This window comes from Pseudophryne corroboree, chromosome 2 (assembly GCF_028390025.1).
Source record: "Pseudophryne corroboree isolate aPseCor3 chromosome 2, aPseCor3.hap2, whole genome shotgun sequence".
NCBI lineage: Eukaryota > Metazoa > Chordata > Amphibia > Anura > Myobatrachidae > Pseudophryne > Pseudophryne corroboree.
This window is the reverse complement of record NC_086445.1, coordinates 285,223,205-285,250,175: the sequence shown is the minus strand read 5'-3', so window position 1 is coordinate 285,250,175 and position 26,971 is coordinate 285,223,205. Positions and strand designations below refer to the sequence as shown.

Sequence of the window (26,971 nt, the reverse complement as noted above, 5' to 3'; positions counted from 1 at the left end):
CTATTCAGGGATGTCTGTTCAGGCAAAATGGATCCTTCCATGAAATTGCCCGCAGGCGGCAAACATAAGGTGCAAAAGTGAATGTGGAGGAAAATTCACACAGGGATGCCTGTTCAGGCAAAATGTATACTTCCCTAAAATTGCCCGCAGGCGGCAAAGCAACAGTGTCCGCACCAGACACATTTCTCATGCCGGTAGCTTGCAAAGTACCATTGGCTGAAGCTGGCACCATTAGGGCACCCATTAAGACAGAAGGGGTCCTAGCACTATGCCCCACTATTAAACTCTCCTGAGTCTGTATGTCCAGCATGTCTCTCTTAATTGGACTGTGAGTCAGAAGAGGTGACTAGATCCTCAGCCTCTTCAAAGAGGCACGTATAGTGACATACAAATGGCCAGCGTGGCACTAGCAGCCAAGATCTCCCACCAAATTATATAGCTTACATTGGAAGCTTAGTCAGAGGTATCCAAGTTTGCCCAGCTAGCCTGTAGAGCAACCTTACTCAAACAAATGTGTTTTAAGCAGTTAGGCTGGGCTCCAAGATATACCTGCACCATTTGCCATTAAGTTGACTCTTCTTTTGATTCAAAGTAGCGTGATAAGTCTCAAAGAAACCCTTGGACTAAGGGGTCTATTCATGAAGCAGTGAAAAGAGTGGGGAAGTGAGCCTGTGGAGAGGTTGCCCATGGCAACCTATCAACTGCTCCGTACAATTGTATAGTATGTAAAATATAAATGTTACTTCAATGCTGATTGGTTGCCATGGGCAACGTCTACACTGGCTCACTTCTCCATAGTTTTCACTGCTTCATGAATAGACCACTAAATGTTAAGGCAAATTCAGTATTAAAATAGCTCATCCTGAAGGTCTTTTTGCTTTTTGTTCAGAAAGCCTGATTCTGCCATAGCTGGTGTGTGAAACCTGTCAGTGTTCTGGATGGGAGACCAGGACCTGTAGGCTTTTTCTGCAAATTAGAATCTCTAGTAGCTAAATTTTTGCTGCTCAAGGACATTAGTAGAGCCACCCTCATTACTGGTGAAGGGCTCGCCGGTCGACCAGATCTAGACTAATGAGGCCACTTGACATGCCCATTTTTGAGACAAACCTATTTGTCCAAGATTTCATAGGTGAAGTCAGTGTTCACTACAAGGATCATAAGTTATGCTTAAGAAATTGCAGCCCCTTGCTAGACAAAGCTTGGCAGCAGAGGAAAACAGATTTGGCAGACCCAGCATTCCAGGGCTGGACAATTAATTCCCCATAGAGGTAAATTGACTCATTCAGACTATAACTAAATGTAAAGAAACTAAATATACACTTACAAGACAGAAGGTTCAGGATGACTTAAGGATGTTCAGGATTTCTTTTGGCCAGAAATTGGTTTTGCCTCAAAATAGACCTAAATGAGTTTTCCATTTGGTCTCAGTACACCATAAGCATAGGCAGCTTTGCTATTTTCTAATGAAACCAGCTATTTCAGTGGCCTGTACTGGTGTTGGAACTCTCAATAGCACCTTACACCTGCACACATTTAATGAAAGCAGTGGTTCCATGTTATGTTATTGTCACCTTGTCAGAAAGTAGCCCACTGCATAATAGACCAGGACATATTAAACAGTCACCAAGTTCTAACGCTGTCTACCCTGGCCAGCTCAGATTTTCCATAAATTAGTTTAAAATATATTCTGACTCCTTTCCAAACATAGAAGATATCGCTTTTTTCTCTCTGACGGCTCTTCCAGAGAAAGTGGTCAGAATTACATTTCACTGATAGTTCAACATCACAATATACACTTAGACAAAGCTATTAGAAAAGTGATGGCCTTGCACCTAAGGCTCTTCCATGTTTCCCTTCACAATTGGGGTTCATTCACTCAAAACCAGACAATGAGAGACAGATGGTTCATAATTGAGTAGTAGGCTCATATTAATCTGTTCAAGTTAAGGCCAGCCATGTTAGCCCACAGAGCTTTAATTCCCAGTCACCTATGGGAATTTGCAGTTCAAATTTGTCTGGACAACAACTGCACTGTTTACTCTGAACAGGAAGGGAGGCCTAGATCTCTGTAACAAAAGCCCTAGTGAAGGAATGAGATATTCAAAGGCTGTTCATCTGACTTTGGGCAATGTTCCCTTAAATTAATATTTCAAACATTGGTTCAAACCTTCAGCAGTTCCTAAAATAGATAATTTTGTAAATACTTCTATAGTTCAGGTTCCTACAGTACCTTTGTACCTAGATTTTGGAAACAGAAAACATAGAAGGGGGATGTAATGTCTTTCCCATGGACAAAACTTTTTTTCACATATGTCCATCTGCCACCTGCTTTTCTGATGAAAATTTTAAAAATGAAAGCAGGCAAGGTATCCCAGTTATCCCGGTTTATCCTCTCTGGCCATATAGGGTATGGTTTTCTCTAATCAGCTAGTTGTGCATAGGAACCTAAATTCCTCTAGGTCCCTCCAAAGACTACTTCCAGAGAACTCCAGATCTTCTGGACAAGTTGTCACCATACATGTGGATAAAGACCTTAAGGGGCTACTAAAGCTGAGTACACACCAGAATGATGTGTGTCCCACCGACAGTGCTACACAATGTAATGATATATTGCGCCACCGTACTTGCTGTACTATCCGGTGTACGATGGTGTGATGTATCATTATAGCATAGATGTATCTACCTACAGTTGTTCATTGTTTGTCCCACAATACGATGCATGATATATAATTTTGATCCACATTAGAATGTATATTGTGCAATATATCTCCTAAGGGCCCTACACACTGGCAGATAACACTGCATGATATGAACGTTCTCGTTCATATCGTGCAGTGTGTAGGCATGAACGATGTGCGGCCCCGCACTTGTTCATCGTTGGTGCCCCGTCGCTTATGCATGTAGGCCAATTTGGACGAGATTGTCCATATTAGCATGCATTGCTATGGCGCCGGGTGACAGGGGGAGCAAAGAAACTTTACTCCACCCGTCACCTCCCCCCCGCCGCCGGGTTGCCCGTCTGCCGTATCGGCGGTCGGGCAGCTTGGTGGCGGGTTGCCCAGTCTGTAGGGCCCTTTAGTGTGTACCCAGCTAAGGTTGTGTTCTACAGTAGTCCTTATCATTGCTTCACTGATGCCATGCAAGGATAGATATTCTGCCATGATTCGAGAATTGAATGCATGGTATACTATTGCTAATACAGCTACATCAACTTCTCTCCTTCCTGGACTTTCTGGCTGCCAAATATGAAGTACGCCTAGAATCTGCCACCATCTGCATTTATAGTGCAGCTCTTGCCTTGTTCTCACCAAATATAACTGAAGACATGCTTTTCCTACCCAGTGCTATTAATCCACAGTATTCTAGTACTTGGAATATAGAACCTATTCTGACCTTGGACACAAGTTCAGAGAGTAGAAAACAAAGAATAGGTATCACTTATCCGGCGCTGTTGTTTACAGGATGGTCTGCAGAAATGATTCTGATCTGACTCTCTCTTAGGGTAATTGGCAATTGTACCCAAATGATGTATGCATATGAGAGAAAAAAGTTCATATAGTGAAGTACATTACAAACATCTTTAATTACATAATATACAGAAAACAGAAATATTTAGCTCCACATGGAACGTAGGAACACCAAATCATCCAGTACAGATCAAGTGAATGTAATTACCGGAATTCCATGAACTGAATAAACAGTTCAAAGACAGCACAATACAGGTGAGTCCCGGGCACCATTGATGTTGAATCGGGCTGTAATGGGTCTCCCGGTGTCACAGTCACACGTCCGTCCTGAGTGGGGCTGTAATGGGTCTCCCGGTGTCACAGTCACACGTCCGTCCACTCAGGACGGACGTGTGACTGTGACACCGGGAGACCCATTACAACCCGATTCAACATCAATGGTGCCCGGGACTCACCTGTATTGTGCTGTCTTTGAACTGTTTATTCAGTTCATGGAATTCCGGTAATTACATTCACTTGATCTGTACTGGATGATTTGGTGTTCATACGTTCCATGTGGAGCTAAATATTTCTGTTTTCTGTATATTATGTAATTAAAGATGTTTGTAATGTACTTCACTATATGAACTTTTTTCTCTCATATGCATACATCATTTGGGTACAATTGCCAATTACCCTATAAGAGAGTCAGATCAGAATCATTTCTGCAGACCATCCTGTAAACAACAGCGCCGGATAAGTGATACCTATTCTTTGTTTTCTGCATGTTGTGGTGGAGGTTGGAGGAATCCTCCTTTTTGGGTATTCACAAATTTGGCTGCACATTGTTATTATAGCGCACTAGACCACAGTGTCACATTCTGTTCTGTATACAAGTTCAGAGAGTGTCCTTTTATTAAGGAAATTCATATTATTACCAGCTTAAACCTTAGTGGCCAGGGTTGCTGAACTAACCTTAATTTATATTACTGATCCAAAACACTCTCCTTTGAAAATTGTATACAGTAGATGAGTCTGAGACTAGACAAATCCAAGTCTTTGTTTGATTACTCAGCTCAGTACCACAGTACTTGAAACTTAATGCGCCGCTAACATGTGAATCTTTGCAGTTATTTTTTACTTGCCATAAACCCCTTACTTGCATAAACTCCAGTTATTTCCTACTTGTCATAAACCTGATTCTCTATAATTAGAGAATGAATAATTAGAGCTATGAAAAGCCATGGCATTCACCATTCACAATTTAAGGGACACTCCTTCTGGGATGCTGACACCTCTAGTGTGGCAACAAAAAGTATGTTCCTACTTTCCATAATGCATGCCCCTCATTGGTCCTCCGAGTAAATGTTTGCCAAACATTATTGAAGACCAATCGGTCTTCCAAGCAACCACCAGGTATGTAGTAGTCTACCCACCAGCTGTTGCTAGGTGGCAAGCCTCCCAACGAACAAACATTAGTTTGCAGGAATCTATGACCTGCAAACATTCTTTGTTATAGGGAATAGGATTGCCACCTAGCAACAGCACCCACCTTACTCACCCATTACCTTGCTAGGTCTGTTGCTTGCTCTGTCCAGAGTTGCTTTCTCCTGGGTTGGCCAGGAGAGCATGAGATGCCACGGGCGTCAAAAGCTAGAGACATCAAATTATTGTCTCTGTCTTACCATTTAATTGTCCAATCTATGATCAAGTCAACAACTGTTCTTTCTCCTTAATATCAGTTGGGCTGTGCATAGTCTGTGGATGCTCTTCATGCTGTTATGTTTATCATAACTTCCTTACATTGATCCAAACTTTATTTTTGGTACCAGTTCAGTAAACATTTTAATGCGGAAAGATTCAGGTCAGTGTCTTTTTTTCCTTACATTTGAAGTGATGTACCATCCCTCATTATCCAAGCCTAGGCTTGGGATTGCCATCAGTGGGCTTCCAAAAAACCTACCTGAGGGCGGGTCCAAGCGGTCACATGACCTTTTGCTCAGAGAACAGATGCTTGGCCCCAACCTCCTCTGTAGGATTAAGCTAAGTGAGTTTTTAGTTTTCACTTTACCTTGATCCAGCGATAAATCAGGAGGCTTGCTTACCCGCCCACCAGCTGTTGCTAGGTGGCAATCCTATTCCCTAGAACAAAGAAAGTTTGCAGGTCATAGATTCCTGCAAACTACTGTTTATTCAGCACAAGCACACGTGGCACAACCTGTGTTACCTAAGTAAATATGAGACTGTATAGATTTAATGGCATCATAATAATGCTTATGGGAAAAAGCACTCTACATTTTTCATGTAAGGGTCTGATAAACATATTTTTCATCCAGAACCTGCGAGTCAGTGACATCTTTCATCAGAATAAATATTTAGTGCAGTGGGAATGTAAATGGAATTCTGAGTCTGCAAAGACTTATTTATTTATTAGATGCAAAATAGACACCTTCTGCACCCTGCGCTATTATTTTGAAATTCAACTTGTCTGAATATTCTTTTCTGCCAAATGATAATGTTGGTACTTCTCTTCTCCTCTATTCATCTCTCTCACCCCCCACAGTCTTTTCAAACACTTTTCATGGATATTTAGCAGCACGAGAATGGAGTTTCATTCATTTTGCTGTTGGTCATGTGTATTTTAGCAGATTGTGTGTGCAGCATAGGGCACAGCCATGACACGTATCTCAACATGATCGTGGTAAAGTTTACTTTGTTTATAATGCTTCTCCCCAAGATAAATAAGTTATATAGAGCTGTTAATTCAAAGCATATTCATTTCAAGTGGATTTAGGGTAATTCTGGGTACACACTGGTTGATGTATCGTTTGTCGCATTAACAAGCGATATGTCGCAAAGTGATAGCCGGTTGTGTACACCCCATATGTCTGTGAACAACATCACAGACATATGTGATCGGTGTCACTATGGGGGCCAGGCTGCTCCTGTCACAGAGGAGGAGGTGGCATTGCAAGCTCTAGTCTCCGGGGGCAGCCCAGCATCTCTGGGGATGCTGGGCACGTGATGTCATCATGATTCCCCATGATGCCACACACCCTTTTTGGACGCACACATATCTGGCATGCAGAGGGGATACAGAATGCACACCAGGTGTCACTAGACTCCGTGTCGCCTCTGGCTGCAGGGACTGCCGACACGGACATCACATCTGGGAGGGCAAATTTAAAACCTCTCCCAGTTATGACATCTGGCTCGATGTAATGAGTGGCCAATTGGCAAGTGTGTATAGCTTACCTGCCACTCTGCCGGCATGATGGCAGGTCATCGGACAATTCGGCCAGGTATGTACTCAGCCTAAGACAATTGAGGCATTCTCATCCAGCCACAGCTTTGACAAACCCCGTCAGTGTATCTTCCAAAGGAAAGAGTTTAAAACATGTGAATACCTCAGTCTTATGTTTTAGAACACACCTATTTTTTTATTTTTTATTTTAACAGTTTAATGTCTCAGCCCAGATAAGCTAAGAGCAGACTGTGCTGCCCATTCCGTTATTTGAAGCCTGCAGTCTTATTTTTTTCCTCTAGAGTACTTACTGTAAATGAACTCTTTATCAACTAGGTGTCGATACTGCAAAAGAACCTCGGACTATGCTGCATTTTTCTCAAATTAAAAAGGGCAATTTCCATAACATGGAATAATTGCTATTAAATTAAGTGGCCTTTTAAATTTAAAAATTTAAAATATTTAGCAATCAACCTTGCGATTAGGCCCTAGGTTCTCTCATGTGGGTAATACCAAGATCTGTGGACTGCTTATTGTGAACTTTTTGTACTCTAGGGGGCATATTTACCCATAGCAACCAATCAGATTCTGGATATTATCTTCTAGGAGGTGCTAGATAAACGATAAGTAGAATCTGATTGGTTGCTATGGGTAACATCTCCACATCTAAAAATCCACACTTTAGTAAATATACCCCTAAGAATCTTTAGCACTTTCGGATTTGAACCACCATTTGCTCTCTGTACTCCTATGTAGCTAGAGTCTAGGCCTAATGGAATTGGTATATGGTTATATCTAGCGTCAGGCCATGATATATAGTAATGTGTCACATCAGGGCAATCTAAAAAAATGTTACTGGCATTACACAGAATACCTAGATTTCACAGTCTGTCTACCTGTAATATATACCTAAAAGATAAAAATTTCTGTTGTTCAAATATTACCCAGAAGATCTCGCCCTCACCCTTCTGTGCTCAGGGCCGGATCTGGGGTCTACGCAGTCATAGCCACGCCCACTTTTGAGCAGAAGAGAGCTCTCCTGGGAGAGCCTGAGGCAGAACGATGTGCTGCAGCTTATACCACAGCCGCACAGAGGAGCCAGGAGAGCAAGGGTTACAGAGCATTTGCCCCTCACTTGCTGGTGTGTGGGTACTAGGGCTAATAAATACAATTACCCCAAAGCACAGTCACATGTACATAGATCAATCACAAAGCTCTATCTCTATCAAAGCTCTATCTCAGTCTCACTCAAAAAGTTCAGTCAGAATTGATAGAGGAGGAGTTAGGATTGCAGATGGGAGGAGTCAAGATTAAACAGTAAACCGCCCCCCCTAAAGAAAAGTCTAGATCCGTCCCTGTCTGTGCTCTGTACTGTTTTAATGTTTTTTTCCCTTATTGTTTATTTTAGTACTACTGAATATTCTTTTATTCATTGCAAATATATAAAATTCATTATATTTTAAAGTCTTTATTTTTTACAGGTTTATAATGTCCATTACACTATGAGCATCAATGGCAAAGTACAAGAAGGTTCGATGGAAATTGATTCCGGGAACAACCTAGAAACATTCAAGACTGGAACCGGCAATGATGAAGCCGTGGAGGTGCATGATTTCCAGATTGTAAGTATTGTTATCACTTACGTCATACAGGTCTTACCTGGCTGTCACTGAGCTGAATGAAGGAACTATAAATGTATGCACACTATCATCTCTAGTATCTGGCAGTAGCACAACATAAGGAAAAACACATAATAAATCCATCTAACACCATCAAGAAACAGGATCCCATTCCAGTGTGGCCCAGCACAAGCGGTCAGTTAGACAGATATGATTTGGAAGCTTAGTGTGGCTGGAATATTATCTCACAGATCAATGATAGTCCCCGAGGTGATCCAGTAAACTTCCACATACTGTACTGCAATATTGAGTCAATTTACCAGTGTTACCTGAAATGTATCTGCCAATGGGTGACCTGCAAGAATTTTGGTGTCTTACCAAAGGCCAGTGATGCTCTAGATGATGAATATAAAGACCCAAACTAGGCTTTTTTTTGTTATTTTACATTTGTTACAAACTTTGTTGCTGAGTAAAAAGAAAATATTTATTTATTAGCATTTGATAATATAGGTGTACAATTCTGAGGCCAAAAATACAGTAACTACTAATGCTGCTTTCAGATGGCAAATGCCGGATCCCACCCGGTAAGAGAAACGTGTCCTTACCGGGTGGGATCCGGCATTTGCGCTCCTTTGCTGGCTTTCCGACCTGGCAATATACCGGGTCGGTTGCCATAGCAGCGGGGGGCGCCGCAGCAGCAGGGGCGGGGGTGGAGGCGGCGCTGGGAGATGAGCTCATCTCCTGCGCCGCCTCTCCCTATGCTGTGAATGGGAGCCGCGTCGCATCGGAACGGCTCCCATTCACACTGCACCTGACCCGGTATTCAACCCTGTAATAACCCTTCTTTTTTACCGGGTTGAATTACCGGGTCAGGCGACCCGCTAATTCAGCAAAGGAGCTTTCACATTGCACACTGACCCGTTTCGACACGGCAATATGCCGTGTCGATACCGGGTTATTTGTGCGATGTGAAAGGGGTATAAGTGAAGCCTGACGTTCACATTACTGTATTGTGTTTTAATGCAGTGTTTACAACACAGACTAGTTCTCTGTAGTAGAAGAGATGCCATGAAATAAGTTTCTATGGGGTCTATTCATGAAGCAGTGAAACGAGTGGAGAAGTAAGCCTGTGGAGAAGTTGCCCATGGCAACCAATCAGCTGCTCCGTACAATTGTATAGTACACAAATTATAAATGTTACTTCAGTGCTGATTGGTTGCCATTGGCAACTTCTCCACTGGCTCACTTCACACTTTTCAATGCTCCATGGATAAATTCCTATATTTTAAGGCAAATATAATGAAAAGAGTGGTGTAGTGTCACTATATTGGCCATATCTGCCTCTCCTCGGCTGTTTTGTGCTGCTGTCTGATGGGGGCATGCCTATAGAAGGCGTCAGGGCAATGCTAGGATGTGCAGGAGCTATAGTTGGGTTAATCATTTTGGGGAAGATGTACTAAGCCTTGGAGAGATAAAAGTGTAGAGAGATAAGGTACCAACCAAGGTTCTCTCTTTTTTTCAAACACAGCCTGTAACATGGCAATTAGTAGCTGATTGGTTGATACTTTATCTCTCTCCAAGCTTTGATACATATGTCCCATAATCTTATAGCATAGGTGCTCTTCTTTATAATCTCTGACGTGGCAGAGGTCAGCCTAACTAAATATTGTATATGGAGCTACTGTGCTCCCAGAGCAATGCATTGGGGGCTCTATGTACTCTAGTCCACAAATGCTTTGTAGTCTGAACAGTCTGTAAATATATTTTTTGTTTCTTTATTTTCCACAATTTCTTTTTTTTATTTTTACTTAAAGTCTATCAAGATGATCGGGAACAGAGGTGGAATTAGACCTCATGGGGCCATAAGCAAGACACTGATTTGGGGCCCCCCTTCCTCAAACAATCCATAGCACTATATGCTGGCATCACCACCCCCTGACTGTGCCTGCTGTTTTTGTGCCTCCCTCCCTCACACGTCCATGAGGCGGCTCATGCAGTGCAGTGGGGGTATATCTGTAGCCTCCTTTCCGGCAACATGGGGACTAATTCTTCTCATCTCCATCCTCCGCCACCTGCAGCAGCTCTCCCATTAGCCACACTGCTGCTGGGAGAGCTGCTGATGGTGGAGATGAGCAGAATTGTCCCCAAAGGACCCCGGAGCTTGTAGTGCTCATCCCTGTCCAGGGGGTGTCCTGCCCGGGGGGAAGTCACCAGGGGGGTCACCAGGGAGGGAGAAATTGCAACCTCCCTTTTTGGTCCAGAGATGGGGTAATAGCCAGAACGGTCCGGACCATACAGGGAGGCTGTAATCTCTCCCTCACTGGTGATAGCTGTCACAGGCACCCTCCTGGACATGACACCAGCCGGACGAGGACAAGCACTACAAGCTCCAGAAATAGGAGAGCAAGGAGGGAGCTTCAAACTCATTCTGCCCAACCTCAGGCACCAAAAAAAAAACACTATTGCAAATGGGCAGGATGTTCAAATATATAAAATAACAATGATCATAAAATCCAGTTATAAACATATTTATAAAGAAAATTATTATTCTTATTTTATTTTTTTAAAGAAGTGTGGTGCCTCCTGTCTACACATAGCCAGTAAATCCAGACAGGGGCGTAACAAGACCTTTGTGGGTCCCATAGCAAAATTTTGAAATGGCTCCCTAGCTCTCCGCTAGAACGAGGGAGGGTTTAGAGTCATAAATGCAGAAGGGAAGGGGTCTGACAGTAGACGGCAGGACCAGACTGGATGGAGACTGAGGTGTCATGTTAAAATATAAACACACACATATTAAGATGCAATGTGAATATGTACCTCCCTATGTTAAAAGATGTGTATGTGGGCAGCACAGATGGTGTAATGGTTAGCATTACTGCCTCACATCACTGAGGTCATGGGTTTGATTCCCACCATGCCCTAACTGTGTGGAGTTTGTATATTCTCCCTGTGCTTGCGTGGGTTTTCTCCGGGTGCTCAGGTTTCCTCCCACACTCCAAAAATATACTGGTTGGTTACTTGGCTAAGAACAAAATGAACCCTAGCGTGAATGTGTGTGTATGTAAATATGATAGGAAATATCAATTGTATTGGGGCAGGGAAATATGTAAATGGGCAAATATTCTAAGTAAAACGCTGTGGAATATGTGTGCGCTATATAAATGACTGGTTATATATAGATTGATATGTGTATAAAATGTTTGCGCAATACAAATAATTGATCAAAAAAAATTCTGAATTTCATTTCTTTAAATAAATAAATGAAGGAACATTAAGAAAGAAGGAAGAGAATTTGAAAGCGCTGACACTCTGTATATATATATATGAAATATATTTTTATTATTTAAACTTCAAAGTTATTTAGTACCAAAGAATAAAAAATTATTCAAAAGATATAAAATCAGCAATGCAATTAAAAACGCATTCTTTTCTCCATATATTAAACCATGTTCATGACCCTCTTTTCTGGTCCCTAGAGACTGTTGGCAATTATTTGTTACCTTTATTCAAAACACAATTGTATCGATTCAGTCTCTGTGGAACAGAAAAGCTCCTAACTCCCTGCAACACAATAACTCTGCTAACTATGTAGCTAATTATACTAAACGAAAATACATACAAGGTTTCCAATTATAACACCATATCACTCCTCCTTATATGCTTTTAAAATAACATTATAATGTCCACAATCTGAGGGTTTTTTTAACGTGATATATGGATTTTGTTTAACCGTTCTGGCACCAGATTTTAATCAGTAGAATCAGCTGAAATATGTTGGAGTCTTTGACTCAAAGAGATTTAACAGCGTGCACGTTGCTAAGGTGTTTCAATTCTCCCTCAGCGTAGAAAAAGTCAGTTGCACATATAGTGTTAACACATGGCCATGTATGCAGTTTTTATGCATCAACTTTACCCTTCTTAATGTCCGTGGAGAATTTGCGCTGGTCAATAGAACTCCCGGCTCTGGTTGCAAAATTCCGTTTAGTTGAGCCAAATCTGGAGGTCTAGATCCAGTTACACGTTGGTTGCAGGGCTTACAAGGAAAGCGGTTCTGTGTGTCTGCTTATACTGCTAAAACGCGTTTCTCCGCCTCACATCACCATTGGCGGCTTCATGAAGCCGCCGATGGTGATGTGAGGCGGAGAAACGCGTTTTAGCAGTATCAGCAGACACACAGAACCATTTTCCTTGTAAGCCCTGCAACCAACGTGGAACTGGATCTAGACCTCCAGATTTGGCTCAACTAAACGGAATTTTGCTACCAGAGCCGGGAGTTCTATTGACCAGCGCAAATTCTCCACGGACATTAAGAAGGGTAAAGTTGATGCATAAAAACTGCATAAAAACTGCATACATGGCCATGTGTTAACACTATATGTGCAACTGACTTTTTCTACGCTGAGGGAGAATTGAAACACCTTAGCAACGTGCACGCTGTTAAATCTCTTTGAGTCAAAGACTCCAAAATATTTCAGCTGATTCTACCGATTAAAATCTGGTGCCAGAACGGTTAAACAAAATCCATATATCACGTTAAAAAAAAACTCAGATTGTGGACATTATAATGTTATTTTAAAAGCATATAAGAAGGAGTGATATGGTGTTATAATTGGAAACCTTGCATGTATTTTCATTTAGTATAATTAGCTACATAGTTAGCAGAGTTATTGTGTTGCAGGGAGTTAGGAGCTTTTCTGTTCCACAGAGATTGAATCGATACAATTGTGTTTTGAATAAAGGTAACAAATAATTGCCAACAGTCTCTAGGGACCAGAAAAGAGGGTCATGAACATGGTTTAATATATGGAGAAAAGAATGCGTTTTTAATTGCATTGCTGATTTTATATCTTTTGAATATTATTTTATTCTTTGGTACTAAATAACTTTGAAGTTTAAATAATAAAAATATATTTCATATATGTATACAGAGTGTCAGCGCTTTCAAATTTTCTTCCTTCTTGTTTGTTTTTTAAGGGTTGAGTATCCCTTAACTATATGAAGGCAGCGGCAATTCTGTTATATAAAAACTGGGTATTTGGTTAGCGCCGGGAAAATTTCTTGGTTAACATTAAGAAAGCATTATAATATATTTTATTTACCTGATGGTTTGCTACAGTATACACCAGTCTTTTCCAGCAATAAAAAAAAAAAAAGGCACAGGCAGGTTTATACTATTAGTGGGTTATCCTATTAAGAAACATCAGGTGTGATTTCTTCAGATAAAAAAAAAGAAACATCAGGTGTGAAAAGCAGACGTTTTTCGCTATCTTTCCAGATGGTTCACCTGCATTTTTTTTTACAGGCTATCCAATTTTGTCGCCTGTAAAAAAATAAATTTTCTCACGAAAATACACAGGTTCACTGAAACCTCTGTGTGTGTGTGTGTGTGTGTGTGTGTGTGTGTGTGTGTGTGTGTGTGTGTGTTCTGTAGAAACACCCCCATTTCGGATGAAAACTAGGCTGTTTCTGGGGATTTGGTTTCGTCTGCCTGAGGCAGGGAAAACAAAATCCCAGATAAATCGCGGCTCGTGGCTGTCCAGGATTTCGGCTGTCGGGAATCCGGCGTCGGTCTCCTGACGGTCAGGATTTCATACCAGACCCGTCTATTACACTATACTGACCCTGGCACACAGCAGGTGGAGCCCTGAGGATCCCAGGTGGCCCCCAAGTGTCTGTGTGCAGGTATGGCCCCGGAGCCCACAGGTGTATGTGCAGGTGTGCCCCCCCCCATCCCCCAGGTGTGTGTATGTGCAGGTGTGGAGCCCTCAGGTGTGTGGGTAGGTGTGGGGCCCCCAAGTGAGAGTGTATGTGCGTGCAGGTGTGGCCCCTGTCTTCGTGTGTGTGTACAGATATGGCCCCCATTCCCCCATGTGTATGTGCAGGTGTGGCCCCCTGGGGTCCCCCAGGTGTGCAGTGTACACATATAGATGCTCACCTTTGTGCAGCCACACCTTGGAAGTCGCAATCTTGCTGCTGCTGCTGCGCAGGGCTCTGGCTCCGTGTCACGGCCCGGGGCACCCCATTGCATGAGCTGCGGTGGGTCCCGGGGGAGGAGGTGCACGGTGCCCAGCAGCCAGACACCCAGCAGTAGCGGTAGCTGCGGTGGGTCCCGTGGGAGGAGGTGCGCGGTGCCCAGCAGCCAGACACCCGGCAGCAGCGGTAACACAGCAGAGACTGCCCCCTTCACTCCACCTGCTGCTCCATCTTCACAGCGCCCCACCCCCCCACCCCGGCGGCTGCCGGTACTGCAGCAGCTCCTCCTCCACATCCACCATCCTTTCTTCATTCAAGCTGGCTGTAATTAGGAGACCCAGTGGCTTGCACGGCCAGCACAAGTACTCTACACACTCTATAAACAGCACAGATCCAGCGCACAATAGTCTGCTTGAAATCAGGCGTCCCAATCTTGTTGGCAGCATACAGGACAAACAGAGCTTCCGTTTTCCTAAGTTGAGCCGTTCTGGTGACATAAATCTTTAAGGCCCTGACAACATCGAGAGATTTTGACTCCGCGAAGGCGTCAGTAGTCACCGGTACCACAATAGGCTGGTTCATGTGGAACGTTCAAACCACCTTCAGCAGAAATTGTTGACGAGTCCTCAACTCCGCTCTATCTTCATGGAAGATTAAATAAGGACTCTTGTGAGACAAAGCCGCTAACTCAGACACCCGCCTTGCGGATGCTAAGGCCAATAACATGACCACTTTCCAAGTGAGAAATTTCAACTCTATCTTCTGTAAAGGTTCAAACCAATGTGACTGAAGGAAATGCAACACCACGTTAAGATCCCATGGTGCCCCTGGGGGCACAAATGGAGGTTGGATGTGCAAAACTCCTTTCACGAAAGTCTGAACTTCTGGAACGGAGGCCATTTGTTTTTGAAAGAAAACCGATAAGGCCGAAATTTGTACTTTAATCGAGCCTAACTTTAGGTCCACATCCACACCTGCTTGCAGGAAATGGAGGAAATGCCCTAGCTGAAATTCTTCCGTAGGAGCCTTCTTGAATTCACACCAAGACACATATTTTCTCCAAATACGGTGATAATGTTTAGATGTTACTCCTTTTCTAGCCTGAAGAAGTGTGGGAATGACTTCACTGGGAATACCCTATCGGGCTAGGATCCGCCGTTCAACCGCCAAGCCGTCAAACGTAGCCGCGGTAAGTCGTGATATACGCACGGCTCCTGCTGTAACAGATCCTCTCGTTGAGGAAGAGGCAACGGATCTCTTATGAGTAATTCCTGAAGATCTGGATACCAAGCCCTCCTTGGCCAGTCCGGAACAATGAGGATCGCCTGAACCTTTGTTCTTCTTATGATCTTTAGCACCTTTGGAATGAATGGAAGCGGAGGGAACATGTACACCGACTGAAACACCCATGGTGTCACCAGCACGTCCACTGCTATTGCTTGGGGGTCCCTCGACCTGGAACAATATCTCTGAAGTTTCTTGTTCAGGCGAGACGCCATCATGTCTATCGGAGGAATTCCCCAAAGACTTGTCACTTCTGTGAAGACCTCTTGATGAAGACCCCACTCTCCTGGATGGAGATCGTGTCTGCTGAGGAAGTCTGCTTCCCAGTTGTCCACTCCTGGAATGAAGACTGCTGACAGAGTGCTTGTATGTCTTTCCGCCCAGCGGAGAAATTTTGCGGCCTCTGCCATTGCCGCCCTGCTCTTTGTTCCGCCCTGGCGGTTTATGTGTGCTGCTGCTGTTATGTTGTCTGACGGTATTAGGACGGGCAGGTTGCGAAGAAGACGTTTCGCTTGAAGAAGTTCATTGTAAATGGCCCTTAACTCTAGAACATTTATTTGTAATCAAACTTCCTGGCTTGACCATTTTCCCTGGAAGGTTTCCCCCTGTGTGACTGCTCCCCAGCCTCGGAGACTCGCATCCGTGGTTACTAGGATCCAGTCCTGAATCCCGAACCTGCATCCCTCTAGGAGGTGAGAGCTGTGCAGCCACCACAGGAGTGAGATTCTGGTCTTGGAGGACAGGATTATTTTCCGGTGCATGTGCAGATGGGATCCGAACCACTTGTCCAATAGGTCCCACTAAAACACTCTGGCATGGAATCTGCTAAATTGAATGGCCTCGTAGGCCGCCACCATCTTCCCCAGCAATCAAGTGCATTGATGGATTGATACTCTCGCTGGTTTCAGAATTTGTTTGACCAAACTCTGATTTTCCAGAGCCTTCTCTTCTGGAAGAAAAACTCTCTGTAATTCCGTGTCCAGAATCATTCCCAAAAACGACAGCCATTTCGTCGGATTCAACTGTGACTTCGGCAAGTTTAGGAGCCAACCATGTTGCTGCAGAACTGTCAGGGAGAGCGCAATGTCCTGCTCCAGCTTGTCTTTGGATCTCGCCTTTATCAGGAGATCGTCCAAGTAAGGGATAATTGTGACTGCTTGTTTGCGAAGGAGAACCATCATTTCCGCCATTAACTTGGTGAAAATCCTCGGAGCCATGGACAGACCAAACGGCAACGTCTGAAATTGGTAATGACAATCCTGAATAGCAAACCTCAGGTAAGCCTGATGCGGAGGATATATGGGGACGTGTAAGTAGGCATCCTTTATGTCGACCGACACCATGAAATCCCCTTCCTCCAGACTGGAGATCACTGCTCGGAGAGATTCCATCTTGAATTTTAATTTTATTAGGTAAAGATTGAGGGACTTTAGGTTCAGAATTGGTCTGACCGAGCCGTCCGGTTTCGGGACCACAAACAGGCTTGAATAAAAGCCTTCTCCCTGTTGTGATGGGGGAACCCTGATAATAGACTTGATTTAGACACAACTTTTGTATTGCATCGCATACAACCTTCCTGTCTGGAAGAGAAGCTGGTAAGGCCGATTCGGTGAGGGGGAAAGTCTTGAAACTCCAGTTTGTACCCCTGGGACACTATTTCTAAAACCCATGGGTCCAGGGCCGAACGAGCCCAGAATTGACTGAACAGCCTAAGACGTGCCCCCACCGGTGCGCAGAGGAGCCCCAGCGTTATGCGGTGGATTTGGCAGAAGCCGGGGAGGACTTCTGCTCCTGGGAACCTGCCACGGCCGGAGATCTTTTACCTTTTCCTCTTCCCCTATTAGCAAGGAAGGAATAACCTGGGCCTTTTTTGTATTTATTTGGCCAAAAGGACTGCATCTGAAAGTGGTGAGCTTTCTTTTGTTGTGGAGGAACATAAAGCAAAAATGACGACTTACCCGCGGTAGCCGTAGATACCAAATCAGTGAGACCCTCACCAAACAAGACACTACCTTTATATGGGAGAGACTCCATAGCTTTCTTGGAGTCAGCATCAGCATTCCATTGATGAATCCACAATGCCCTCCTAGCTGAAACCGCCATGGCATTGGCTTTTGATCCCAAAATGCCAATATCTCTCGCCTCCTCCTTTAGGTAGGCCGCAGCGTCCCTGATATAACCCAGAGTTAACAGGATGCTATCCCTATCTAGGGTATCTATATCAGATGACAAGTTCTCTGCCCACTTTTCGATAGCACTACTCACCCACGCAGATGCGATGGTTGGTCTGAGCAGTGTACCTGTGGTGACGTAAATGGATTTTAACGTATTTTCCTGTCTACGATCCACAGGATCCTTAAGGGCTGCCGTGTCAGGAGACGGTAAGCCACCTTTTTAGACAACCGTGATAGAGCCTTGTCCACAATTGGGGATGACTCCCACTTTTCTCTATCCCCAGAGGGGAATGGATACGCCACCTGAATCCTTTTGGGAATCCGAAACATTTTGTCAGGATTTTCCCACATTTTCTCAAAGAGGGTATTCAGTTCATGAGAGGGAGTAAACGTTACCTCAGGTTTCTTTCCCTTGTACATACAGACCCTAGTATCAGGAACAGCAGGGTCCTTGGATATATGCAACATGTCTTTTATTGCCACAATCATGTACTGACTGCTCTTTGCCAATTTTGGGTCTAATCTGGTATCACTATAGTCGACACTGGAGTCAGTGTCCGTGTCGGTATCTGTGTCTGCTAACTGAGAAAACGAACGTTTATGTGAACCCGAGGGGGTCTGGACCTGTGATAACACATCCTCCACAGACTTTTTCCATACCTGGTTCTGAGACTCAGATTTATCTAATCTCTTATTAATAAGAGCCACATTCGCGTTCAAAGCATTCAACACATTTACCCAGTCAGGAGTCGGCGGTGCCGACAGGGTCACTCCCACAGCCATTTCTGCCCCTAACACAGTCTCCTCCTGGGAAGAGCACCCCGCCTCAGACATGCCGACACACCTGTACCAACACTCACAGACACTCTGGGCCAATAGGGGGACAGACCCACAGTAAAGCCTGTCAGAGAAGCACAGAGGGAGTTTGCCAGCTCACAACCCAGCACCTGTCCCGGATCTGAAACCTTACTATATAATGCCTCAGACCCTGCAGCGCTTTTTAAACACTTAATTTTGCACCAAACTTGCTGTGCCCCCCCCCCCCCCCCTCGTTTTCAGAGCCGGCCCTAACGAATATAATGCCCTAGGCAAGATTTTGGTTGGTGCCCCCTAGCACCGCCACTAGTTCTGCAGGAGATGCCTGGCATGAGTCATCTGGCAGCTCTGCTAACATCTGGCGCCTTTTGTTTCTGAAAATGCATCTTATTTGCATTACTATGTGGCTAGGATGCACAAGCAGCTTCTGCTGATTAAAATGATATGCAGCATGCCTATATTCTGTGTGCGACTGCGGCTGTATCTGCATACGAAATGCTACATTACAGTGATTTCCAGGAATACACTGCAATGTAGTATTTCGTATGCAGATATAGCCGCAGTCACACACAGAATATAGGCATGCTGCATATCATTTTAATCAGCAGAAGCTGCTGGTGCCCCTAAGCATGCCAAATGCCCTAGGCATTTGCCTAGTTTGCCTATGCCTACGGCCGGCTCTGCTCGTTTTGCACCCTGTTACTTGTCAATAGCAGTGGTGAGGAAGGACCAGTGTCTCTGCAGCTCCGGAGTGGACATGGCGCTGAGGAGAGCTGTGAGAGCTAAGCCCCCCCCCCCCCCCCTGCACGGCGCGCTTCAGCCCGCTCTTCTTTAAAATAATACCGCTGGCGGGGGTACGAATTTAGTGTCAAGGCACACCAATATAACTTTGCCAGCCTATACAGAGGATTTTTATGCTGCCCAGGGCACCAACCGCACCCTGCACCCTACAGTGCCGCTGTGTGTGGGAGCATGGCGCGCAGCGCGATCGCTGTGCGGTGCCTCAGAAGCCATCACTGAAGTCTTCTTTTCTTCTTCTACTCACCTGTCTTCTGGCTCTGCAAGGGGGGTGACGGCGGGCTCTGGGAACGAGCATCTAGGCGTACCTAGCGTTCCAAACCCTCAGGAGCTAATGGTGTCCGGTAGCCAAGAAGCAGAGCCTTTAAACTCACTAGAAGTAGGTCTGACTTCTCTCCCCTATGTCCCACGATGCAGGGAGACTGTTGCCAGCAGTGCTCCCTGAACATAAAAAACCTAACAAAGTATTTTTCCGAGAAACTCAGTAGAGCTCCTCAGTGTGCATCCAGTCTGCCTGGCCACAGATTGTAAACTGGAGTCTGGAGGAGGGGCATAGAGGAAGGAGCCAGTTCACACCCCTTTCAAAGTCTTAAAGTGCCCATGTCTCCTGCGGATCCCGTCTATACCCCATGGTTCTTGAAGTGTCCCCAGCATCCTCTAGGACGTATGAGAAATTGGTACTAGTGGCCCCACTTGGGCAGCACCAGAGATGTAAGGTCTAGCCAGGGGCCATGGCAGCAGCACCCTCCCCCCAAGACTTTCCAGATAGTGGGCATGTCCAGCATCAAGGGGGAAGTTAAAAAGAAATCAAATTAAATATTATGAGCACATTATATGATACACCTTCAGAATTTAGGAAACTATATCATTCTTTAGAAAGATATATTTTCTTGCTTATTACACCAACCGTATCCCAATCACTATTCACTCAATCTTATATGTCAGCCAAGCAGACAGAGCATACACTAGATCATCTGCAATCACAGGCTAAGTGGCAAAGTCATTTTCATATATGCAAATTGGTATCTTATTCATTATGTCTATAAATAGGACCACATGTCCTCAAACAATCCGCCTCTGGGGGGGGGGGAGGTGTGTGTGTGTGTGTGTGTGTGTGTGTGTGTGTGTGTGTGTGTGTGTGTGTGTGTGTGTGTGTGTGTGTGCGTGCGTGCGTATATATATATATATATATATATAGAGAGAGAGAGAGAGAGAGAGAGAGAAACCACAGCTGAAGTGCTATCTCAGCGGGATGCAGTCGGGATCCCGGCGTTCAGGATACTGTATACTAACTATCTCTGCACATGTTATATCTGCCCCCCCTGCAGTGCACATGGGGGGTAATTCCAAGTTGATCGCAGCAGGATTTTTGATAGCAACTGGGCAAAACCATATGCAGTGCAGGGGAGGCAGATATAACATGTGCAGAGAGAGTTAGATTTGGGTGGGGTGTGCTCAATATGCAATCTAATTTGCAGTGTAAAAATAAAGCAGCCAGTATTTAGCCTGCACAGAAACAATATAACCCACCCAAATCTAACTCTTTCTGCACATGTTATATCTGCCCCCCCTGCAGTGCGCATGGTTTTGCCCAATTGCTATCAAAAATCCTGCTGCTGTGATCAGGTCTGAATTAGAGGCTAAAGCTGGGTACACACTGGCAGATATAGCTTCAGTTCAATTGATCTGCAGATATATCTGCCGGTGGTGGTTGTTCATACACACAGAAAGATGCACCAATATATCTGTGAAAGACGTCTTTTGGTGCCCGTGCACTTATCAGATAATCGGTGCTATCCTTCGATTTCGACCACATCTGTGAGATAAATTGAAGGATTGTATGCACATTTTAGGTACCTTGAGACGCGATGCGCGGGCACGCCGCTCGAATATCACGTCTCAAGATATTATGTGCTGCACTTAATATCTCTCGCCTCGCATGTGGTTTTAAAACCACATGAGATATATCGCACTGCGATGTGTGATGGGCACCCGCCGGGAGCGGATGGAGGCCACTCCCACTCGGTGGTGATGTGCCCATCACGTGATTACCATGCGATCTATCGCATGATCGCATGGTAATCACTTTGGCAGTTCAGGTACGATTTCATTGCACCTGAACTGCCGGTACGATGCCCCGCGATGTAACGTCGCGGGGCATCGCACAAGTGTATGGGCACCATTACAGATAGCACACCGATATGAGGGGGCAATGTGTGAACAGTCAGCATTGCTGACCGTTCTGACACCTGCAGCTGTCAGTTTCGACAGCTGCAGGTGGCGATGCCCATACACCACAGCAGGGACAGAGCTATCCCTGGCTGTGGCGGGCGCCGGCTCCGGACTGCATAGGGGATCTCGCGTGAGTATGACATCCCGCACATGCACAGTGAAGCCGGCCGGGCAGGGGGAGACAGTGCATCAGCACTGAGCTGACGCGCTGTAAGCTCAGGAGGGCATCGCCTGAGGGGGGAGCGCTTCAACAGACAAGATGTTAATACATCTTGCTGATGTCCCTTCCTGCTTCACCTCAGTAATAAGGCAAAGCAGGAAGTGTTATGGCGTGTACACCCGGTGAGATTTTTTCTTATGATTTTGACTATAAAGTCAAAATCGTAAGAAAAGTTAGTGCAGATCGCAAGGTGAAAGTCACCTTGCGATGCCGATGCGCGGTCCCGCGTGGTCGGCATCACAAGAATAGATAGACTGTGCAGGCAAGTCAATTTTGACTATCTCTATAGAAGAGATAGTTAAAATTGACACTTAGCCAAAATCGCACATAGGCAGTATTGCAAGCACATAGGGGGTCATTTCGAATTGATCGATTTTCGCAGCGCAGCGATCAGGTGAAAAAACTGCATTTCTGCGCACGCGTACGGGCTGCAATGCACACGCGCGACGTACGGGTACAAAGCCCGTTGTGGCTGTGCTCAGGTTCTAGCAAAGTTTTTCTTCGCACTGACGGCCGCAAGAAGATTGACAGGAAGGGGGCGTTACTGGGTGTCAACTGACCATTTTCAGGGAGTGTTTGCAAAAACACAGGCTTGTCTGAAAAAACGCAGGCATGGCTGGGCGTTCGCTGGGCGGGTGTATGACGTGAAATCCAGACACAAATAGGCTGAAGTGATCGCAAGCGCTGAGTAGGTTCAGAGCTACTCTGAAACTGCACAAACTGGTTTTGCAGAGCTCGGCTGCACATGCGTTCACACTTCTGCTAAGCTACAATACACTCCCAGTGGGAGGCGGCATAGTGTTTGCACAGCTGCTAAAACTAGCTAGCGAGCGATCAACTCAGAATGACCACCAACATCCGTTATTCACATTACACCGCCCAGCGGCATCCGATCATCTCATTACAATGCACAGCGGCGTCCATTATTCACATTAAACTGCACTGACACATCCGTTATTCACATTACAGCGCACGGCAGCATCCGTTACTCACATTACAGCGCACAGCGACTTCCGTTATTCACATTACAGCACACTGCGACTTCCGTTATTCACATTACAGCGCACAGCGACTTCCGTTACTCACATCACCCAGCACAGCGACTTCCGTTACTCACATTACAGCGCACAGCGACTTCCGTTATTCACATTACAGCGCACAGCGACTTCCGTTATTCACATTACAGCGCACAGCGACTTCCATTACTCACATCACCCAGCACAGCGACTTCCGTTACTCACATTACAGCGCACAGCGACTTCCGTTATTCACATTACAGCGCACAGCGACTTCCGTTATTCACATTACCCAGCACAGCGACTTCCGTTACTCACATTACACCGCACAGCGACTTCCGTTACTCACATTACACCGCACAGCGACTTCCGTTACTCACATTACACCGCACAGCGACTTCCGTTACTCACATTACACCGCACAGCGACTTCCATTACTCACATTACACCGCACAGCGACTTCCGTTACTCACATTACAGCGCACAGCGACTTCCGTTACTCACATTACACCGCACAGCGACTTCCGTTACTCACATTACAGCGCACAGTGACTTCCGTTACTCACATTACACCGCACAGCGACTTCCGTTACTCACATTACACCGCACAGCGACTTCCGTTACTCACATTACACCGCACAGTGACTTCCGTTACTCACATTACAGTGCACAACGACTTGCGTTATTCACATTACAGCGCACAGTGACTTCCGTTACTCACATTACAGTGCACAGTGACTTGCGTTATTCACATTACAGTGCACAGCGACTTCCGTTACTCACATTACAGTGCACAGCGACTTCGGTTACTCACATTACACCGCACAGCGGCAACTGTCATTCACATTACAACACCCAGCAGCGTCACATTATTCACATTACAGAGTACAGCGGGGTCACATTATTCACATTACAGAGTACAGCGGTGTCACATTATTCATATTACAGAGTACAGCGGTGTCACATTATTCATATTACAGCGTACACCGGCGTCACATTACAACGCACAGAGGCGTCCATTATTCACATTACACCACCCAGTGGCGTCTGTTACTCACATTACACTGCGGGTGGGGGTGCCGATAGAACTGTTCTATCACAAGAGCACTTTGTTTGCAGGCAGAGGTCAGAGAGATTAGAGAAGACTCATACTCACCTCTCCTGCTGGATCCACCGCGGCCGCACTGTCTCTTCCTCTGGGGTCTGCGCAATAACGTCAACGGAGTTTGGCGCGCAGATCTCCTCCTCTTCCTGACAGCCGGGTGATGTGGGGACGGGACCTCTTCTCCTGTTAGTGACCGGTGGCCGCAGCGCACAAGGCAAAGTACATTAATTTAGTGATGCGTGGGAGGGCGGGGCCACAGATGATAGGCGGGACCACACCCCAATCAACCCATCGGGGCTCTGCTTGGTAGAACTAATGACCAATCCGGCCCTGGTCACTAGAGTTCTGACTTGCCCACTGTGCTTGCAGTAAATGAGGAGGATGAAAGTACAGAGCCACAATTCGTTTGCACTACTGCTGAATAGAGCTCCTGTCCTGGCAGCAGGGCTATTGCTGGGAAGCCTGGTGATGAAGCTCCTTCACTTATGTCTCCTTCTCCCTTCCTGCCATTGGGGACCTGCCAGCAGCTGGACTCCACCACCCACAGGCAAGCAAATCACGGGCATAATGCCGTGAGGGGCGAAGCTACGATCCCGGGCCGTGAACATGAAAAAAACTTTGTCTATCAGGTCCCCCACATGTGACACTGAGCGGCGCTGCCGTTGGGGGGGGGGGAGGAGGAGGAGGAGAGGAGGCTGGTGTTGTTGCTGCCAGAGGGGGCGGGCCCTAGGGGGCGCTGCAGTAGCATGAAAAAAAATCCTGTTTACAGCAGCATAGACATTTGCAGATACCGTGGGCCTATTTTGGAGGGTGGGCCTGGAGCTGCAGCTCCATTAGCCCCATTGTTTTGCTCATTAGCTAACAAATTTTAATCAGGTCTAAATTAGGCCCTAAGTTGTTTTGCATAAAGTGAGGAAAAACCAATGGGTAGGGTGGGATAAGGGTTGAGGGGACCAGTGGCAGCTGCAGCAGCAGAACCGCTTAGTACATATGAACATACATGTTATGATGTATGTAATATATGTGCTGGCTGGTTCCCCTGGGGATAGGCAGTGCAGTGTGTATCAGGCGCTGTGCGGCACCCAAGACTTAGCATAAGGCTTAACACAGTCCTTCTAAGCCGCCGCCAGACTCCCATTGGCTAGTTTTGCAGGAGTCAGGGGGTGGGCTTAGAAGGAGTGTGAAGCTTTGTGCGGAGTCATGGGTGCCACACAGCACCTGATACACACCGCTATGCCGATCCCTGGGGGAACCACCTAGCACATATATTACATACATCATAACATGTATGTTCATATGTGCTAAGCGGTTCCCCTCTTGTACTGTGTGGTCGGCACTGTGCAATCTCCACTGGAGAGGACCCAGAACCCAGTTATAGATTCTAATTCAAGGGAGTAAATGATCACATTAAGAGCCAAAATCTCATGAGCAATAATGTGATTAGATTATGTGAGTACCCTTAAAATTTGCCATCAGCCGATATAATTAGGTCATCCATACTCATACCACTGGGATCCCCAGCGCTGGTAACGCCTACCCAACCACCATGGAAGTCCAGTTTCAAGAGTTTGATCACTGCAGGGACATAGATCTCCCATGGGTTTGTAATACATGCCTTGTTTTTGCAATTTCAATAGGGACATCTTATATTGAGCTAATGACATGTTGGGAAAGCTCAGAAGGCAAAAACTGGAGTCTTACTCCAGAATTGCTCTTGATGTGGCATTGGCAAAAACCCCAACCAGACACGGGGAGTCATCCTAATTGCTCCCTTACATCCTCTCTCCCTTGCTCCCCTCTGTCACTCTCTCTCTGTCTCTCTCTCTCCTTGACATACCCCAACTCTCCTGCTCACTCCCCATCCTGCTTTCTCTCTCCTTGACACTCTCTCTGTCTCTCCCTACCTGACACCCTCTCTCTGTCTCTCTCTTTCTCCCTGACATCCTATCTTTCTCTCTTGCTGCTGCTCTATCCCCCCCCCCCTCTCCCTGACTCCTGCTCTACCTCTCTTTCTTGCTCCGCCCTCTCTCTCTGTCCCCCCCGACACCCTCTTTCTCTCTTGTTCCTCTCTCTCTGTCTGTCTCTCTCTCCCTGACACTTTCTTTATCTCTTGATCCTCTCTCTCTTTCTGACTCCCTCTCTGTCCATCTCTCTATTGCTCCCCCTCTCTCTATCTCTGTCTTTCCCTCACTGACACCCCCTATTGCGCTCTCTCTCTCTCTCTCTCTCTCTCGTTCCTCTCTCTCTCTGACTCCTCTTTCTCTCAGTCCATCTCTTTCCTTAACACCCTTTCTCTCTCTCTCCCTCTCTCTTGCTCCGACACCCTCTCTCTCACTCCCTGACCCTCCCTCTCTCGTCCTCCCCTTCCTCTGTCTCCCTCACTCCCCCCTTTCTCTTTCTCTCTCCCTGACACCCTCTTTGTCTCTCACTCCCCTCACTCTCTCTCCTACTCCACTAAGTGGCAAAGTAGTGACAGCGGCGTTGTGCAGAGTCCATTTTATTGGTGGGGCCCCCACACATTTGTTGCCAGGGGCCCCCACTAGACTTAATCCGGCCCTGCCCCACACATCAGGGGACCCCACATAGTGTTGTGTAAAGGCAAAGAGTCCCCTCCAGCAGCTCAGCTGTTCATTAACAGTGGCCACTGAGGAGCTCCTCCATCTACATCTATAGGGATGTAACATCCTGCGAGACAGTGACCCTGAGCCGGCCGCGTCTGTTGCTGGTGCAGCGCGCTGCCCCTGTGTGCTGTTGCTGTATGGTGCAGCAAAGAAGAATTTTCAAACCAGCGCTCTAAATCAATGATGTCGCAACAGCTGCTGATATGGTCACACCCACTTCCAAATAGTCCACAGTCAGAAATCACAGTATGCAGATGTGCGCACCCTCTGGAATAATACAGGATATAATCTCACAACAGTCACTTTATTGTGAATTTTCAGCCATAGAGAATTTCAATCCCTCCAACGAATTTCATAACCAGTTTGTACTTCAATTCCTTTTCCTCAGACTTGTTCTCTCTCTAAGTACACTTCTTTTAAGGA

The 26,971-nt window shown here is 45.8% G+C and overlaps 1 protein-coding gene across 2 annotated transcripts in view; it reads left to right on the top strand.

Annotated features, from left to right (window-relative positions):
- Window positions 1-26,971, top strand: part of CNMD (chondromodulin) — a 367,474-nt gene that overhangs the window by 291,796 nt on the left and 48,707 nt on the right. For both annotated transcript variants that reach the window (XM_063952893.1, XM_063952892.1), the window contains exon 3: window positions 8,172-8,312. In XM_063952893.1, the coding sequence (XP_063808963.1) occupies window positions 8,172-8,312 (141 nt within the window). The remainder of the gene's footprint in view (window positions 1-8,171; window positions 8,313-26,971) is intronic.